A 20,985-nucleotide genomic window follows, 5' to 3' on the forward strand; every position below is an offset into this window, starting at 1 on the left:
ACTACACCTGCAAGTAAAAAAGCATATTGACAACTATACTGCAGAAATGCAGGAAGTGTTATACCACCATGGCATAATTAATATTTGGTACTGTAGAATACAGAGCTTATGTGAATTATCACTTTGGTTTTATGTCATGTAAGTTTTATTTATGTGTTATTGTTAAGGCTGTATTTACAAGTTGTGGCTACTAACAAGCAACCAAGGAAGTGATGCAATGCATTCCTACCCTTGCATAAATCAGATTAGATCATATGTTTTAACTCTTGGATTAATAATATGAATACTAGCTACTTGAGTGATTCCTGCACTCCATTTTAAAGATCTGCTCACTGGGGAGAAATGCATGATTTATAATTGGCTAGTTGTCTTGTTTCCTTGAGAGAATGGTATGAAATTGCAAAAACTGATGAAGCTAGGTCTCAACTTATTTGCTCAAGAATTCTGGACAAAGCCAAAAATAATTTTGGGGGGATGGCAGAGGAGAAAGGCCCCAAATCAGGGAGATTTGTAATTATTTTCCAATTCACCTAGAAAGTTAATACAACAGGTTTTGCATCATCATGCATTTTCTGAAGAATAAGATGAGTGAAACTCTGATGCCTGGTATTATTGACAGATTGTAATCCACAGTGATTTAACTAAGAATCAGAAATTTTACAAGAGACAGAGCAAAAATATGGCAAAATCAAGGACAGTTAAGAGTTATTAGGTTATAACAGAAACTTACACAAAGGAATGATGGCTAGAACAGTGTCAAGTTTCCACTGATATCAGACAACAAGCATTTGTTTTAATGGTAAGTACAACTTAAGGAAAGAAACATTTGTAGTTTGAAAGAGCCAAGGTGACTAATATTCTGGAAAAAAGTCTTACTTTCAGGATTAATTGTCTCTAGCGATGATTCAGTATTTGTATAGTTGTTGACTGACTAGCCCAGTCAAAAAGCTGGCCACACAAAGGAGTACTCTTCATACGCACCGAGGGCACATTCCATTACATACTATGTCTCAACACTCATGTAATGAAAAACTGAAAATAAAAGTGTTTGTTTAGTTGGAAAGCAAAACTAGAACTGCATCAGGAATACACTTGCAAAATAGAATATGGACTTAACTTTGTCTTGTTTTTTAGGTATGGCAACAACACCAAAAACTATGTTGTGAGAGTTGGTGATTATCACACACTCGTACCTGAAGAGTATGAAGAAGATGTTGGTGTGCAGCAGATTGTAATACACAAGGGTTACCGTCCAGACAGTAGTGATTATGACATTGCACTAGTGAGGCTTCATGGTAATCAGGACCAATGCACTAGGCTCAGTGCACATGTATTACCTGCTTGTTTGCCGCACAGGCGAGAAAGAGCACACAAGACTGCACCTAACTGTTTCATCACTGGTTGGGGTGACACAGGTAAGTGACACCACTTACTAAACTATGAAAAGGAAGCAAATACAAGTGTGTTAACTCTATCCAGGACTCTTTAGTAGATTATTACATCTAAATCAGGGCCAACTGTATTACTGTTACTACTTGCCTGCATTTTGTTTAAAAGGCTAAGAAAGTATTTGAAAGACATGTACCATCCCAAGGTCAGAATTGAACTATTAGTGTTTTTACAAAAGCTACTAAATGACTGATACCTCAGCTGTGAACACCAAAAGGGCCCATGTAAAGTAAGTCAACAGGAGGATTTATGTGAGAAGTTGCACTTATTTATCCACCTCTTGAAGTTGATATCAATTTGTGTCAAGTGTGTACACAGTAAGGCATGCACTCATTTTTATATGTGATTATGCTCTAAAGGCTAAGAAAGTATTTGAAAGACATGTACCATCACAAGGTCAGAATTGGACTGATATTAGTGTTTTTACAAAAGCTACTAAATGACTGATACCTCAGCTGCGAACACCAAAAGGTCCCATGCAAGGTAAGTCAACAGGAGGATTTGTTATGTGAGAAAAGGCAGGAGACCAGTCTGGTGGACCCCAGCCATAAATAAGCTATACAACAGAAGGAGGAAGCTACTACATGATAGAGCAAAATCCCAAAAAGGGAAGGCATCTCTGATCAGTACTAGCAAGAAACTACGATCCCTCATAAAATCATCTAAGGCCAGCTTCGAAAGAAAAATTGCACAAGACACTAAAGATAATTACAAGGCCTTCTTTAGTTATGTCAGGAATCTGGAGGGCAACTCCCAGATATACTCTGAGTTAGTACAAAATGACAAAAAATACACTGATCCCACAGACATTGCCAATGTCCTGGCAGACAGATTCAGTGCAAACTCCCCCCCCCTTCCCCCCCAAAAGACCAAATGTCTATCCCAACAGAATGTAGCCTCCCTGACATCACAAATGTACAGGTGAGAGCTGCCCTCTCCAAAGCAAAAAACACAGCATCAATGGGACCAGACGGTGTCCCGGGTTGCGTCTTACACGAGCTCCAAGAAGAACTAAACCCTCACATAAAGTCACTGTTCAATCTCAGCCTTGCTACAGGATATGTACCCAAGGAATGGCGTACAGCAACAGTGTTCCCGCTCCACAAAGGTGGTGCCACAATGGACCCAGGAAACTATCGCCCTATAAGTCTGACTAGTCTGGTCTGCAAAGCTATGGAGTGTATCATCATGGAACTCATAAACAAGGACCTTGGTAACCTCCAGACACTGGATCCCACCCAATTCGGCTTTGTTAAGAGCAGATCTTGCCTCTTGAACCTGGTCGACTTCTTTGAAACAGTTACCAAGGCCATAGATGAAGGGAAGGTAGTCCACATGGCCTACCTGGACCTCGCAAAAGCCTTTGACACAATACCCCACTCGGGCATCATAAATAAGCTCACCAGCTTAAATATCAACACCTATGTCACAAGATGAGTTGCAAACTGGCTCAGAGATAGAACCCACATGGTCAGTATTGCAGGTGCCATGTCAGACTCCAAACCAGTTACAAGTGGTGTCCCACAAGGCTCAGTCCTGGGACCTCTCTTGTTCGGTATATACTTCTCTGAGGTACAGGCTAATACGGTAGGACTTTGGCTGACCAAGTTCGCAGATGACTGCAAGCTGGGTGCCATAATCGACTCTCCGGCTGACACAAGCATCCTCCAAAAGGGTCTCACAGAGACAGATAACTGGTGCCTGAGCCATGGCCTTAAGCTAAATGCCAAAAAGTGCATAGTCATCCCCTTCGGGAAAAACAAAGTGCCCACAAATTACCACATAGGTGGTAATCCATTAAGTACAGAAGAAGTAATTAGGGATTTCGGACCAAGTAGATGGAAACCTCTCTTTTGACAATCACGTTGCCAGAGTGGTTAGAAAGACATTCTACATAGCCCACCTTATCACGAAAGGGTTCACATCTAGAACAAGAGAGGTCATTGTGCCCCTCTACTCATCACTCATCAGGCCCATAATTGAATACAATGCCCCATTTGGGATGTACCTTACCCGACACCTGCAGCAACTGGAGAGGCCCCAAAAGTACCTCACCAAGAGGATCAAGGGATTCAAACAGATGTCCTATGCAGTTCGGCTAAAGAAACTCCAACTCTACTCAGTTGCTTACTGCCTACTCAGAGGTGATCTATGCCTGTTGTATAAAGCCATGTCCAACCCAGAATTAATGGACATGCTCCACCTCAGGAAATCCAAATCCCTTAGAGCTACACACTCCAGGGAATTAAACCTCAGCACAGAAATAAATAGGACATGCTGGAGGGACAGATTCATATCCCAGAGGCTGCCCTCACTCTGGAACAGAATCCCAGTCTATGTTAGGCACAGCCCCTCACTGACCCTCTTCAAGAGAAATCTTGACGAGTGGATGGGAGATCGTAAGTTCACCCCTGGGATCTCCTTTGTGTCCCTGCTAGACAGGGGCACAGTAAACTAACCTTAAAAGGGCTATCTTCTGTGACCTACTCTACAGAGGCACAGTAAACCGATCTAAAAGGGTGGTGAAAGCCAAACACACTCTGGCTAGGCTTGTAAATGCCCCAGGGCAGATAGCCTAGTATAAACCTATGAACCTATAAGAAGTTGCACTTATTTATCCACCTCTTGAAGTTGATATCAATTTGTGTCAAAAGTGCGTACACAGTAAGGCATGCACTCATTTTTATATGTGATGGTGGTGTGTGTGTGTGTGTGTGTGTGTGTGTGTGTGTGTGTGTGTGTGTGTGTGTGTGTGTGTGTGCGTGTGTGTGTGTGTGTGCTTGTGTGTGTGTGTTCAAGCAGCTGAACATGGTGCAGAACTAAGGTAGTATAGCATGTACGGAAGAGGGGCTGCTGGACGTTTGCATAAGGGAATAATGACTGCATTTTGGGACAAAATCTTGTTATTGTTTTACTTTGATGTTAGATTATAAACATCGAGTTAGTGAAGGTGAATGCCAAAGCACCGCACACACACGCACACACACGCGCGCGCGAGCACACACGCACAAGCACACATGCACACTCACACACGCACACCTTTTGTCCCTAGAGGTGCGCAACCAGTTTCTTTCCCATAGTGTTATCAAAATATATTCATTGCCCTTGCATACCCTATTCAGTTATGTTTCTGCTAGTATCCTCTGATTAGCCAAGCTGGAAGACTATCAGAATATCCCTCATGGCTGAACACCTTAGAGGAGTAAAATAAAACATCCACCAATAGGCCTTGCAGAGCATAAATCTGATGAAATTTAAACTGGCTGATACTGGACACTTTGTCATCATGGAAGCAAAATTATGAAGTGCTGGCCACAACCTTTACTTTACCACATACGTTTGTTCACAATGTCCTGATATCAGCTGTAACACCCTGCCCTAACTTACCGGCTTATTCTTGAATCAGGCTTTATAATCCTCTTAAACAAGGAATCAGTCTATTATGCAGAACATAAACTCTGACTCTAACAGATAGAGTTTTGTCCTTATTTGTTAGAAGGTAAATGAAATGGCCCTACCTTTTCAGTCATGACTTGGATAAGAAGCACATGTATACAAGCAATATACATCAAAAATTTGGAGTAGACAGTCGACTAACATTGCTTGGGGAGGATAGAGGAAACTGAAATATGAAAAGAAAACATACACATACAAAAGGAAAATGTGAAAATTCTACACATAGTGACTGGAGGTCAGAATTTAACTCTGCATCCCAGAAATGTAATGCAGAAACTTTAGCCACTGAACCAAAATAGTTCCTCATTCTCATAGCCCTTATCTAAACAAGAGTTAACTACATCATAGAAACAAACATCTTTCAGGAGTTCTACTTCCCCTATGGGAAGTCCAATGATCAATACTTTGCTGGGTAATTGGCTAATGACTGTAGGTCATGAAAATTTGAGACCAAGGCATGACTGGATGAGCACAACTGACTGATCCCAGCTAGCCTTTTTATACTGAAATTGGCCTGCCAAATGTAGCCACAGACAAGAGCTGCAGTTTGAGCAGCAAGAGGAAGGATATAAAAGCAGGGAAAATATGTGTACATATATACAGATAACAAGAAATGGGAGAAGGGAAGATGCCTGATGATTCCATAAACAATAATCAGGACTGTGCTTCGGATAAAACTGGAAACATCTACTCCATCATACCAGAGTGTGAAAAACCTATGGTTTCCTGAAGGGGTACAAATACTAAAATAAACACTGTAGGAAAAAAAGACATAATGCTGCTACCATTTGAGGATGGCAACTGGTTGCAGTGGGAAAACTGTCATACTGATACCAATGGAGATTCAGGAGTTAAGAAAGAGAACAGGCCACCACACCTGTCCTAATGGTAGAGATGTGGAACAAGATCAATTTATAAGCAAGGTAAAGAGTAAAGCAACAGCACTACCAGACACACTGGAGATTATAATCCAAAGATGCACAGCAGGAGCATCCAAGGAAGGACAACTGCACTTCAGAGACGATTCATCCATCAGGTGACACAACAGAGGAGGCACAAGCTCTGTCCAGATGTGAAGAATTGTTATACAGTGCTGGCTACTGAAACATTGTCTGACTCCCAGCAGCAAGACATATTTATATGGAAAGCACACAAACTGGATGATGGAAATATTACATTCCTTATCCTGGCTACTGAACATAGTCTCCAAGACCTTTCTAGATTATAGATGTGGCTAATAAGTGGGACTTGTCTGTCTCAAATGACTATTTGCTAGCAGTGGCTTGGTTCTGTTACCTTTGTTTTTTGCCTTAATGCAAAAGAAGAGAAGGGGCTGCAACTGTCACCAGAATTGATTGTGCCTTATTCCAAGTGTCCTGCCTGTAATGCTGCTAGGGCTAGCTTCACCCTTCCATTCTACATGGATACTTTTTAAATCTGGGCTAGAAAGTATGGAGATGTGTGCTCCATTGTGTCCACTAACTGAAGTACAGAATGTATATCAGCTGGAGGTAAAGGAGAAATCTGCACTTGGTTTTCTGCTTTCTGTGGATATTCTGGATGCATTCTGACAGATGAGAAGAAATCTGATGTTTCAGTTAAGTTCTTTGCCTGGGTTTGCTTAGCATTTCATAGACATGTATTCCTAGCATTATGGAATAGTATTATCCAAATGCCACTACTTGCCATCCTTCTGGCCCACGTGAGGTGGCTTTCACATATACAGACATTTCAGGGCTGTGGTTGAAATGCAACCTCTGTGGATCAGTCCACTACCCCAGTTAGCAAACAAAAATAAATAAATAAATAAAGCAAAGGGGGAGCACAGGAGACTTAGATGACTTTCATACAAGCATCAATTGCCTTCCAGCAATAACTTGTGAGAGGCCTTTTCCTGGAGAGAGTATGGCAGCAGTGTAATGAAGCACTACCAAGGGTGTAGAAGGACTGAGAGTTGCTTTCTGTGGGGAGTACCTTTACACAGCAGCTCACAATCCTTTTTTTAATTTAACTGTGTAAGCCACCTGGACACACATGCATGCTCCATTTCATCAGTAATCAGAGATTTGTCCACTTAAGTGGCTTGCTCAGAGTCACACAGTTGACAAATGGAGACTGAAGGAGTAAAACCCTGAATGACAGGAATCAGCTCAATAGCAGCTCATAGCTTTAATCTGCTGTTTTCTGGTTCAGGGACTCTCCCGTCTGTGCAAATATTACACAGTCACGGTGCTGGTCACTTTGGTGTCTGTTCATATCCTCTCACTCTCTTCTCCCCAGTTGGCCAAGTCCTTGTAGCATAACCTAGGTCATAAGCACTACATATTGGATACATCCCTTCTGTACCACAGAAACATCTTACTGAATAGTAAAACTAATGACACTTTTACATTCCATTTCAGAAAGATATGATGTATGACATTTTTGGGAACATCTGCTTTTCCTGTGTACTTGGATTTAATGTGTTACTAGCTGTGTCAAGCTGCAGTCTGCAGCTCTTTACTTTTTCTGTGGAAAGGTTTATTCATTTTCCTAATAATATTTTGCTACACTGTTGCCTATAAGTTGCTGAGGACATACATCCTAACTCAGGCTCAGCCTAACTCAGGCTGTAACCAACATTCCATCTATTTATATATTAACTCCAAAGCAGAAAAAAATGTGGCCAACAAACACACAGTAAAACATACCATCTAAAGAGTATCAACGTTAATGCAAGAAGCATGTACAATAAAGTAACATATGAGTTTCGACTTTCACATCATATCTCTTCTCAATAACTGAGACTTAAACGGCAGTGTGTACCTGAAGGAAAAATAAACTTATACTAAATAACAAGTCAACGAGGTGGATAATTCCCTTTGGGGAACAAAAGCGCTTGACCATGTTTTGTTTTTGAATTAAAGTGTTATTTATACTACACCTTGTCTGGACCTTATTGGGAATTATCCACCTCATTGGCTTATTTGGTAACTGAGACCTGGCTAAAACCATTAATAAAAGATGAAGAAGCATCTCCCCACTCCCTAGGTATAGCATACTGTGAAATGATAGAAAGAGGAAAATCGGTGGAGGAATGGCTTTACTTTTCTCCAGCTTGCTACAACTAACCTCTAACTGACATCTTATTCCCTACTTTAATAAAGCTGAACTGCTTACCTCCTTCCTTAAACTAAATACCCACAAAAGCATCTACTTCTTTACCATATACAATCCCCCAGGAAACAAAAAGGCTCACTATCAAAGATATACTCTATAATATCCTGAAGCTGTAATCCTGGGAGACTCCAACATAGACTGAAACTCAACAGTCACAGCTATGCCTTAGCTGTACATTTACATATATAGCTTCCCCAGCTCATAATCACACCCATAAGACATAGCAAAAATGATACTAAGATCACTACCTTAGACTACATACCAACATTGATCCCACTAAAATTACACCAGCCAGAACACACCAGTAGGGATAACCTCTTAACCTATGCCAAAATGACCTCTTATCCACCCCAAAACACCACTTTAACAATATAGAAAAAACAGCACAACTTTTGAAAAATACTTTTGTAGCTCCCTTAAACATCATGTAACATGAATCCCCTCGAATATCTTCCACTTGATGAAGCAACTACACAATTTAACCAAACATTTCTTAGTATTCTAAACAAAATGGTGTCCTCTAAGAAGCAAGTAATCCCTACCCCATGGCTTAACATTTAGTCAAACTAATGATAAATTGAAATACAACCTGGTGAACATGGTTAAAACCTAAAGCACAGCAGAACCAGCAAGCCTTGAAACAACATTGAAATATCACTAAAAAGAAAGTAGTTGAAGACAAGAAAAAATATTTCCTTATGTTACAAAATGCAAGTTCAAACAACTCAAAATGTTTTTGGAAATCAATAAATAAATTGCTTCACCCAGGTAGACCAAATTGTAAACTTCCAATAGCCAACCTCCCCTCCACAAATATATCACCACCAACTTCAATACTCACTTTATCCAAATCACCATCCTCAACATTAATAACAACACCTTCATTATGGTTTTACACAGCATACTTCAAAAAATAAAACTCATAGTCCTCTCAGACTCATCCTTACAATGGTCCAGTATGTTTCAAACAAATGCCAAATCACCAAGTAGGAGCCCAAACAATCTTAATTTCTCCAGTTACAGTGGGGATGCCCAGGGGTTGATCTTAGGGCCTTTACACTTTAATATTTTTCATAAGTGATGTTCAGACAGCCTGAGAAGTACCCCCTCTGGGCCAGTAATCAAAGAGCTTCCAATCCTCACCACTGACACCAGTGGGGAATGTTCACTTGGAACAAAAATGGATACACACAGTATCTTCAGATGTAGCTCTCTGCAACAAGCACAGTTTCCCTTAGGAGCACACATGGAGCACACTCAGTCCTGGGGCTGGGTTTTCCTCTCCAGGCCCCAAATAAGACTTCATCTTTCTCTCTGCAGAAACCAGTGCTCTGTGTCCCTGTTCCAAGTAGATGATACACATACTCTAAGATTTGATTTTCACTCACATACACTCCTGGGAGAGGCTGGCACAAATTTACCAGCTATGCCCCCCTCTGCGCAGACTATTACGTAGATGCACTGCCACCAGCCAGCTACGTTAAGGCTCTTACCAGGGTACCCAATTACTATTACTAAAATTAATACTTATACAAATGGTAATGTTTCCAAGCCAAGCAGCAAGACCTTCAGAAGCATGAAGCCCACAGTGCCACCAAATAAATGCAGGTCCTCCCAAATGTTAAAACTATTTTTTAAAAGACCAGCCACAATGAAAAGTACACATATATTTAATAATAAACAATACAATAGAAAACTTAAAAAAATGAATATCTATTTACAATAAACACCAGAGTTTCAGTTCACAGGAAATATAAAAATAACACAGATGGAAAGACTCAAATAGATACAGGAAAACAATAGTTTTTAGCTAATTTCACTGTTTTCCTACTTGACTGAAAATTACAATTCCCTGGTTACTTACTAAAGCAAGGCAAGATGAAGTGGGTGAGTGGTCTTGTTGTCAGGTCCAAGACAGAATGCTGAGTGTCACTATCACATTTCTCACTAATATCTAAAATAATTTCAGTGCTGGCTATCGGATAACATCATATCTGGTCACTTGATTCTATGATTCCCATGCTACCCCCATGACTGGAAGCTGAAACAGAATCTAGCACAGGTGTGTCACAATGCACACCTAGTGCTTTGCTAAGACATCTGGAGACTATAAAACAGTTCCAATACTTTCATTCTAATCCACACCTAGAGCTTTAATAAGGCCTCTGGAGACTGTAAAACAATTCCAATACTTTCATCCTCCTTGTAGAGACTGACCAGCCATTCTCTGGCATTCCAGGGTAGCAATTAGTTCACCACTAAGGACAATAAGAGCTGGAGCCCAGACCAGTCATTTCATCTCTGGCTGTATTCAGGCCTATGATTTAAAATGTTTCTGGCCTAAACCAAGACATTTAATTTCAATCTATTTTTCTTAAGGTAAGCTAGGCTGAGCTTAACCACCTTCCCTTCCAGCATCCTCTATTAACATATATGCATTTCCTCAGTTACAACAGTGCAGTCTGATATAAATGTATATTTCTTTTCTGTCCAGCAGGACCCACTGTTGATACATTTTTAAAACAGGCAGCTTAGAAATACATTTTTAACACAAGCATCTGTACAAATTAGTTTGATATACAAATGACATAAAATTATTTACAAAACTCCACCTAGCTATGCTGCCATATGTCATACATGCACTGCCCTACTCTGGCATAGCTGGAATTACCTTACATCACCACATCTCTCCCCCTCTTTGAAAACTCAAAATAGTTTCTCAAGTGACCCTGGAGAAACATTGCTTCAGCGGAATGAGCCAGTCTGTGAACACAATAACCCATTCCCAGTCTTGAGAACCCATCTGTAATGGCATTGCTGACCCCACTACAATGCTACACAGTCATGTCATATGCCTGCAACCCTAGGCCCCACCTTAATAACTTGGCATTTTGCTGGCTGGCCCAATGTAGCCATAGATCTACTTTAGACTCCTCCTCCCACCTAATGCAAATACCCAGCACAAGGTCCTCCTTATCATGTTAAAGCTTTATCATGTTAACATGGCACAGCTTGTGCCTCTGCCTCTTGCCTAACAGTTCTGTCATGTAGTTAACATCACTGACCTTCCTTACCACTTTGAATGATCCTTCCCAAGCTGTCTGCAGCATATTGTGCTTGAAAGGAATAAGCACTATAACCTGCTGTTCCACAGCATACTGTCAGGCTCAAGCATTCCAGTTATACTAGACCTTTTTCTGCTGTTGGGCTCCTGCCAGGTTCTCCTGGACCAAGCCCATCAGCTCCCTAAGCCTTGGCCTGATATTTAAGATATATGCCACAACAGACTCCTTGTGGAATTCACACTCATCCTCCCACTCATCAAGAATCAAATACATAGGCCCCTCACCCTATACCCATACAGTATCTCAAAGAGTGAAAAACCTGTGGATTCCTGGGTTACCTCTTGGTATGCAAACAGCAGATGGAGAAAATATGTGTCCCCCTTTCTCTTAAACTGGTCTGCAAATGCCCTTAGCATGGTCTTTAGTGTAGCGTTTAACCTCTCCACAAGACCATTAGTCTGGGGTGGTAGGGGGTGGTCTTTAGGTGCTACACCCCACAGTGCTCCCACAGACATGCCAGTAGGTCTTACATGAAATTGGCACCTCTATCAGTCAGTATTTCTCTCAGGACACCTACTCTGCTGAAAATCTCTAACAAAGCATTTGCCACATTCTCTGTCTTGATGGAGGTCACAGCCATCACCTCAGGGTACTTAAAAGCATAATCTACTACCACTAGGATGTGTATCTTCCCTGTGGAACTTTGGGTATTCAGAGACCCCACAGCATACATAGCTACCCTCTAAAACACTCCTCAATCACAGGTAAAGGCATCAAAGGAGCTTTGACCTTGTCTCCTGCCTTAAAGTAAATACAACAGTTGACAAAAAGTAAACACAACACACGACAAAATAAAATTTTGGACAAACGAAATGGGGCCACAGCAGCTAGACTGCAAAAGGATTTTACTGATGTTTCTGGTACCTCGACTAATACCTTCAGGGAATATTTTACATCACAAAAACAGCCACTTTTATATAGAATAAAACACCAATTCACACATAATTATCCAATTAAAGTGTTCCCTTGATTCCCCACCATTAAATAACTAACATGTCTGTGCATGAAACTCCATATGGTGCAGCACTAGTATAAAACTCCAAATAGCACAGCACTGTTATAAAATATCACACAAGAAGATACAATAAACGTATTTATACATTAAAATTTACCCCCAAGTTCATACCATAAGGTTGCATAGTCCTGTAATTCAAAATAAATCTTGTTTCCATATATAAATACTTGTACAAGAAATTCTTTCCTGAACAATTCTGTGGTCTGGCTAATACACTAAAAAAGAAGTTATTAATCAGTATGTACTGAATGGAAATGCTGAGCACGTCAAGCTGTCTAAATTTCTGTTCCTTATATCTTCTAAATGTTCCAGAATTTTTGTTTTCACCATCCTCTTAGTTTCTCTCACATACCATTTTGGGGTACACAGCCACACCCCAAAATGTAAACTACCCCATGGGAGCAGCAATCAAAATGACTGTCTTACCTGTATTTTCTCCCATTAATACATTTACCATTTAAATTTCTAATCCTATCACACACTTTGCACCTACCACAAGAGTAATACCCCACCTCACCATTTTCCATTCTGATTTTCCTTAAATTTAATATCTCTTTCAAATTAAAAAATCTCCCATAGGAGAAAGTTATCCTTTCAGGAAAATACTTTGATAATGCTTCATTCTCACTAATGATAGGCAACAAATTATTAATCAAATTCTTGAATATACTAGAAAAGGGTGTAACCCTACTAACAAAATAAATGGCATCTTCATGTTCCCTAGATTGCCTGCTCAGCTCACCTAGATTCACCCTTCCATTTCCCCTCATCATCCACAATGGAAAAGCACCTTCCTGATGGACACTTGATTCCTCTGACCTTAGCTTCAGACTCACAGATAATGTCAGAGGAATATCTCCTGTTTAACAACTTCTCCCTAACTTTACCAAGTTTATTTAACAGCTGGAATTTTTCAGATGTATTATTAAAAATATATTTAACTTCACTATACGTTAAAGATCTGATAAGATGAGGGGGATGCATACCACTGGCATGGAGAAAATTATTCACAGCAGTGCTTTTGCAATTTGGTTTAAATCCAACCCCACGTATAACTCAGTATCAAGAAATTGCATCTCACACCTATATGTCTGATATGTGAATCCTAATCCACATGAGTTCCTACTCAATTCCTCCATAAATGCACCAAAATCCCTTAAATCATCTCTACAAACAAATATCAAATAATCAATATATCGTTTATACAAAATAACATTTTTAGAAAAAAAATCAGATGGCTAGAAAAACACATTTTCAAAATATGCCATAAACAAAATAGCATTTGAAGGGGCATAAGATGCCCCCATAGCAGTACCATCTTTCTGTAAAAAATATTCATCATCAAAAACAAAATAATTATGTGCAAGAGAAAACTCCAAATGTTGGATTATAAAAGCAGTGCGGGGTCCTTGACCTAGCATTTTACCAACTGCCTCCAACCCCCTTTAACATTGATGTTTGTATATAATAACTTGATATTCACACAAGCCCAATAAAAATCACTCTGCCACTTTAAACCTCTTATACACTCAGAAAAATCCTTGGTGTTCCTGATATAAGATGGAATTCTGAAGAGGTACATTTTCAAGTGAGCGTCTAAGAATATACCCACATTTTGCAAATATGCCACCACACCAGAAACTATAGGTCTACCGAGGGGGGGGGGGTTCATTAAATCCTTATGGATTTTGGGTATAGCAAGAAAAAATTAGCATCCCTGGGGTACTTGATAAACAATTTCTTGATGCCTGAAGAAGTAAAAAAAGAAACACAAATTCTCACCTCTCTCCAAAAGATCTCTCAACAAGAAAGTATATTCCACCAAAGGACTCAAAAAAGTCTCTGATAAGTCTTTCCATCTGACAATAACTCTCTCGCCATTCTATTATAATCACCTCTAGACATAACCACCCAATTATCCCCTTTATCAGCTTGAGTGAATACATAATTATTATGGACTCTACAAAGTTCATTTAAAGCTAACCACTCCTTTCTATTCAAATTGAAATTCTTAGCTTTACTTATAAACTTCAGATATTCAACCTCCATTTGCTTGCATAAAACTGTTTAAAGCTATTCACCACAACAGAAGATTTAGGGGGAATGAAGGTGCTTGTGTAAGGAACCTTAGGTACAAACAATCTACCATAGCCAGTCAAAAAAACAGTTTCACAACCATTGCAGTCTTCCGCAGACTCATCATTAGAATGTGTAATAACACAAATTGATATCACATAACACATTTTCGCAAACAGAAAATTCCAAGAGAGAATCATCCCCTCCAGAATTATTCACAATATCCTCAACATTCTCAGCTTCTTTGTTCATGCAAAAGATTTTTAAATGAAGTTTACTACAAAACCTTTTAACCCCCAAAAGGAGGTCCGCCACTGAAGGAAAATGAGTAGGAACAAACTTTGTCCCTCTTATCAATACATTTTTAGCATCTTTGCTTAGGACCAAAATCAGTTAAATTAATAGTGTTCAAACTTTCACAAATGTTAGTGTGATACGCACCACTGAAATCATGTCCGCAGAACAAGTTTAAAAGTCCAGAAGCATCCAGACTCCCAAAAAAGGAGCCTAATTGTTCTTTCACTTTCCCTAAGCCTTTCACCCTCACCCTTTTCCTTGAATAGGGCTGGATTGAATACCTGCCAGAATTGTTGCCCAACCTCTGCATTCAAATTTTTGAGAAAGACACTCTTGCGGCTACTAGATACTGTTTCGGTGGAGGACACAGAGGAATCATGTGATGCACGTGCTTTTCCTTCTCTCATACTTGTTTTTTCACACCCCTTCCTCGGCTTACATTGCCAAGAAAAAAACAGGATTATTTTTATAATCATTGATGTCATGAGTGAGTTTCTTCTTCTTCCGCCCAATGACATCCACCTTGCCACACAAGCTTTACTGTCTTTAATTTTGTTAGAAAACATTAACTCGGGATGTCTCCTTAACAAGATATTCTTGTAACTGCAGAATGTTCCTCTGCACTTTATGTGCTCTCATATTCCTCTTAACAAGTACTTCAAGCCAGCTCGGAGTACACTGCAGGGAGACTTCCTTCCATTCATTTAATAGATCCACTTCTTCTTCTGAAAACTGAAAGGCTGGCAGACGATCGATCCTAAAACCTCTGGGTGTGATATTAAGGTGGACTCCCCTTTTCCTTGAGGATCAGGTGCCTCCTTAGCTACCTCCCTCAAACATCGTAATGTAGGGTCCAAGACCTGAGCCTGTCTCAACTCTACCTTTGTGACCCTTCCCAGCTCTCCTTCCACAGGAAGTCTGGTATCCTCTGACAGTGATGCCTCACTGTCAGCCTGGGCACTACCACTCAGTTCTGCCCTTGTAGTCACTCTGTCCATTGGAACATTAGTACCTACCAGCAGCTGTGGCTGACTGCTACAGGTAGCTCCCTCCCTGAAATAGCCACCTCACTAGCCCTGGCTTCAGGTGTGGAGTCTGTCTGGGTCTTCCTTAGGCTACCAGACCCACATGCCAGTCTCCAAACCTAAATGTGTGTAACTGCATGCACACAAGATACTGCATTATCAAAATGATTCCCTATCAAGAAATCTGCAGGGATATCCTCAAACACACCAGTTTCCTCCCACGTTACAAAGACATGCATCTGGAGCTGAAAATTGGCTTTGTTCCAAGTCGGACTTTCCTAGTAAACAAAATGTGAAATAAAAATCTTAGATCTAAAGTAGAAATAGATCGTACATGTGGAAAACTGATCAGAGGTTTAACATAGCCAATATAACACCATTTATGTCTAAGGGTAAAATAAAGGATCCTAAGACAGAGTTTTGAGGAGTTCTTATAAATGGTAGGAGAAAGGATACTGAATTTGATCACAGCACTGTTTGTAAGTCTCAAAATCAGTTTGGAGCTTCCATTTCAAATCCAGCCTTTCCAGTTGAACAATGAAAAAGCATGGTCAGCCTGAGGAAAACTAGTTTCAGAGCCAGCAGATGTGCCCTTGTGAGAAAACTGTTGCAAATATAATCATACATTGTATCAGTATCTCATGCCCTAGTCTGAAGCCCTGTTGGCAGTGGAAAACAAATGTCATATATAACTGCATATTCTAACACTTGGTCAGAACAATGCCATTGATATGGGATAAGGGATTTTATTTATTTATTTATTTGATATTTGTTTACCGGAAGAGTCCAGTGTGGAGGCCCAGGAAGAAAAGCTCCAGAAACAGATAAAATTAAAAATGTACATAAATTACACAGACTTTCACACCAACAAGAAATTACAATATATGGATAATTTGAAAAAGTAACAATAAGCAGTGAAGTTATATTACAAATTTACACTGATTTTAGTGATTATTGCCACTCAAAGAAATACAGTATATGGATATATGAAAAAAAAAAACAATAAAGTTATAACACTGTAGACAAACTAGCCAAGATATTTTTAATACTTACAGTTAAGGAATCGTAGTGAGGTATAAGTCTGAATGATTCAAGAATACTATTCTAGTTCTTTAGAAACACAGTGTGAGTACAGACTGAATCCATTTTCTCTTTGAGGTTGTACATAGATAGATGCTCGTGAGAGGAACATAAGTCACAAGATGGAATATAATATTAAAGTAATGTTGAGGCTATTTGTGCGAATGAGGAGTTGAGCAGTATTTTGTGTGTTAAGATTAGTTGATTAAATTCGGTAGATGATGTAGTTCAAGCCAATTTAAGGTTTTGAGAGCAGAAGATTGGTGAGAATCGTGGGGCTCACCAGTGGCAAATTTAGCTACTTTGTTATAGCATTGACTAAGTTTTGCTTTTAATGAAAAGTTAAGATTTACTAGGATAGGGGAGGCATATAGAAGGGATGTTAAGAGATAAGTAGAGACAAGGATTACTTTTGTGGAGTTGGTGAAGAAGTTTTTTAACTCTATACAGCATGCCCAGTTTTGATTGGTCTTTTTATGTTGTTACTGATATGCAGGTCAAATTTGTGATTGTTGTCAACTGTTACACCTAACAGCTTAGCATGTGTAACAATATCTGTTGAAGTTTTGTTAAGTGAAGTAATTGTGAAGATAGAGTAATCAGGGGAAGTTGTTTGGGTAAGAATAGCAAGAGTTTTGTTTTTTTGGAGATTTAGTATGAGGTTGTTGCAGGTGAGTCATGACTCAGTAGAATTAAATGGATCTTGAGTCATGTTTTGAAGATGTGTAAGATTGTTAGAGGAGATTAAAGTAACGTCATCAGTATATTAAATATGGGTTGCTTGTTTAGAGGCGGTGTGAAGATGATTAATAAAAATGTTGAACTGTGGACCCAGAATTGAACCCAGAGTTACCCTAGTGCTGACTGGGAGATAGATGGAATTCCAGTTTCTCTCCCTAACTGATTAAAATCTGTTGGAGAGGTAACTGGTAAACCATTGTAATGTGGTTTCTATTAATCCAAGTAGGGATAGCTGGAACAAGAGTTGGGATTGGGAGACTGTGTCAAATAGATCTAAAGATAGGGATGTTACAGGAGTCACAGACTTTATTTACTGTGTCAGTAAAGTTTAGAAAAGCAGTGATAGTACCATGAGCAGGTCTGAGTCCATGTTGTGCACAGGAAAGAAGATTATTGTCAAGTAGATATTGATGTAATTATTTGTGGATGCATTTCTCTAGAAGTTTGGGTAGAGGAGAAAGGATGGCAATAGGCCTATAATTGGATATTTCTATGGAGGTGCCACCTTTGTGGAAAGGAATGACAAAGAACTTTTTCCACAGGGTGGGGACATGAGCTTCCCTGGTAGACCTATTAATACATATAGAAACTGGGTATGTATAGAGTCAGCTGTCATTCTTAGGTACACATTAGGAAGATTATCAGCAGAGGAGAGCAAGGTTTGAGTTTGCTTAGCAGGGACTTAAAGGAAGTGGGTACCGGTTGCATGAAGAAGGAGGCGAGGCAGGTAGTAGAAGGTTGAGAGAAAGGAGAGGGTGATGCAGGAAAGTTGTTGGTAATGCAAGCTGTAGTATTAATGAAATAAGAATTAAAATGAGATGCTCTATCAGAAGAAGTACTGTTACTGGAGGGTTTAGGGGAAGAATTATTTCCAGGATGTATGATTTTTTGACTACTTGCCAGAAAGTCTTGAGTGGTTTTATGTTGATCCTGAGCCTTTCTGTAACACTGTTTTTTGTCTAGGATCATGTTTCTTTACTAGGTTGCACAGTGCTCTAAAGTGTTGTAGATTAAATTGTGTTTTCTCTTTCTGAGTAACATGTGCAAACCTTATTTCGTTTTATCATGAGAGATATGGTATTTACAGAAAGCCAGGGGGAATAGTTATTTTTGGTTCTTTTGTTTCTGGCAGGTGCTACTCTGCTTAATGTGTCTAGGAATGTAGAGTTGAATTTATTGACTGCTACATCAAGAGGTATTTTATGAAATACCAATTATTAGCATTTAGTATATCTGTAAAGGTCTGCTGACTAAAGTGGGCTAGATTGCATACTATTTTGTAAGTATGTTGTTTGTAAGGAGAGATAAGTCTAGTAGTGCAGAGAGGGTGGTGAGTAAAATATCTGTTTCTATGTAGTTACTAGGGTGGGAATACTAGAATCCAATCTATAATAGAACCTCTTTGGTATGATGAGTTGGTAAAGGTTGGGTGGGTTATGAGTTGTGAATTCCCAAAGCGGTTGATTCTATCATAGGTTCATAGGTACGTACTAGGCTATCGGCCCTAGGGCCTATACACGCTAGCCAAATGAGGTTCCCTGGCTTTCGCCACCCAAAAAAATTATTTCCCTGTGCCACTGTCGAGCAGAGCCACAGCAGTGATCCCCGGGGTGAATTTTCTATTTCCCATCCAATTGTCAAGATTTCTCTTAAAGAGGGCTAATGAGGAGCTTTGCTTGACATGAATGGGCAGCCTATTCCAGAGCAAAGGAAGTCTCTGAGACAGGAATCTATCCCACCAGCATGTTCTGTTTATTGTGATGACAAGGTTTAGGTCCCTGGAGCATGTGGCTTGAAGAGATTGGGATTTCTTTAAGTGTAGCATGTCCATCAGGTCTGGGTTAGACATGGCTTTGTACATTAGGCAGAGGTCGCTTCAGAGTAGGCGATATGCGATGAAGTAGAGCTGGAGTTTTTGGAGATGGTCTGCATATGGCATCTGTTTGAAGCTGGTAATACTCTTAGTGAGGTATTTCTGTGGCCTTTCCAGCTGTTGCAGATGTCTTGTGAGGTACATGCCAAACGGGGCATTGTACTCTATGATGGGTCTAATAAGGGATGAGTAAAGAGGAATGATGACCTCTCTTTTTCTGGAGAAGAACCCCTTTGTGATGAGATGTGCCATGTAGAAGGATTTCCTGACTACTGTGGTGATGTGATTATCAAAGGAGAGACTACTATCCACCTGTGTCCCAAGGTCTCACACTATTGGTGTTTAGTAGGCTACCGACTATGTGGTAGTTCATGGGTATGGTATTTTTCCCAAAGGGGATAACAATGCACTTCTTAGCACTGGGCTTTAAGCCATGACTTTGACATCAAGCATCAGTCTCGTTGTAGAATGTCCACATCCTTAGGTGAATCAATTATGGCTCCTAGTTTGAAGTCTTCTGCGAATTTCGTTAGCCAGAAACTGGCTGTTTTAGCCTGGACTTCAGAGAAGTAGATACCGAACAGGAGAGGACCTAGGACCGAACCCTGTGGTACTCCGCTTGTCACTGATCTGAAGTCAGATTTGGAGTCGGCTACTTTCACTGTGTGGGTTCTGTCAGTGAGCCAGTTAGCCACCCATCTTGTGACATAAGGATTTATGTCTAGTCCAGTAAGTTTATCTATAATACCAGAGTGGGGGATGGTGTCAAAACCTTGGCGAGGTCAAGATAGGCTGTGTGCACCACCTTACCCTTGTCTGCGGCTCTAGTGACTGCTTTGAAGAAGTCAATCAGGTTTAGGAGGCAAACTGAGAAGGGTCCAGAGTTTAAGACAAGTTAACTATGTCTTTGTTTATAAGCTCTAGGATGATGCATTCTATGGCCTTGCAGACAAGGCTCGTCAGGCTAATGGGGCGGTAGTTCCCGGGGTCTGTGGTGGCACCCCCTTTGTGGAGTGGGATAACTGTCACTGTGTGCCATTCCATAGGCACAAAGCCTGAAAGTGAGGATATAGTTGAACATGGTACTTGGGTGTGGTGCCAGTTCGTTCTGTAGTTCATGCAGAATGCAGCCTGGGATGTTATCCAGTCCCATTGATGCTGTGTTCTTGGCTTTGGAGAGTGCAGTCTTTACCTGTGCAGCTATGATTTCAGGGACTTTGCAATCATCTGGTATGTGGATGGGCCCTTTGGAGGCTGGGGGGGGGGGTGAAGTTAGCACTGAACCTATCTGCCAACATGTTGACAATATCAGTTGGTTCGGTAAATGTAGTGTCATTGTGCTGTAGTTCAGAGCAGATCTGAGTGTTGCCATTGAGATTCTTGAAATAGATGAAGAAGGCTTTGTGGTTGTCTTTAGAATCCATGGCGATTTTATTTTCGTAACTAGCTTTGCAGAATTTTATTAAGTATCTCAGCTTCTTGCTGAGGCTGACCAGGGAGTTTCTGCAATCATGGGACTTTACTCTTTTTTGCAACAGTTTCTTCCTTCTCTTGTAGAGCTTGTTTATGGCAGGGGACCAGCAGATTAGCTTCCTTTTTCTGGAGGATAGCGTTGTGGTTCTGTTGGGGATGGCATGGCCCATGCACTCGTGTATGTGCTTATACAGTGCATTTGTATATGATTCAGCA

General features: G+C 40.2%; 1 protein-coding gene across 1 annotated transcript in view; it reads left to right on the forward strand.

Annotated features, from left to right (window-relative positions):
* PRSS12 (serine protease 12) overlaps nt 1–20,985 on the forward strand; it is a 1,465,718-nt gene that overhangs the window by 1,394,381 nt on the left and 50,352 nt on the right. Inside the window, exon 12 of the mRNA XM_044061659.1 lies at nt 1,135–1,415. Within this exon, the coding sequence (XP_043917594.1) occupies nt 1,135–1,415 (281 nt within the window). The remainder of the gene's footprint in view (nt 1–1,134; nt 1,416–20,985) is intronic.

Source organism: Protopterus annectens, chromosome 2.part0 (genome assembly GCF_019279795.1).
Source record: "Protopterus annectens isolate FY-2018-M chromosome 2.part0, PAN1.0, whole genome shotgun sequence".
Classification (NCBI taxonomy): domain Eukaryota; kingdom Metazoa; phylum Chordata; order Ceratodontiformes; family Protopteridae; genus Protopterus; species Protopterus annectens.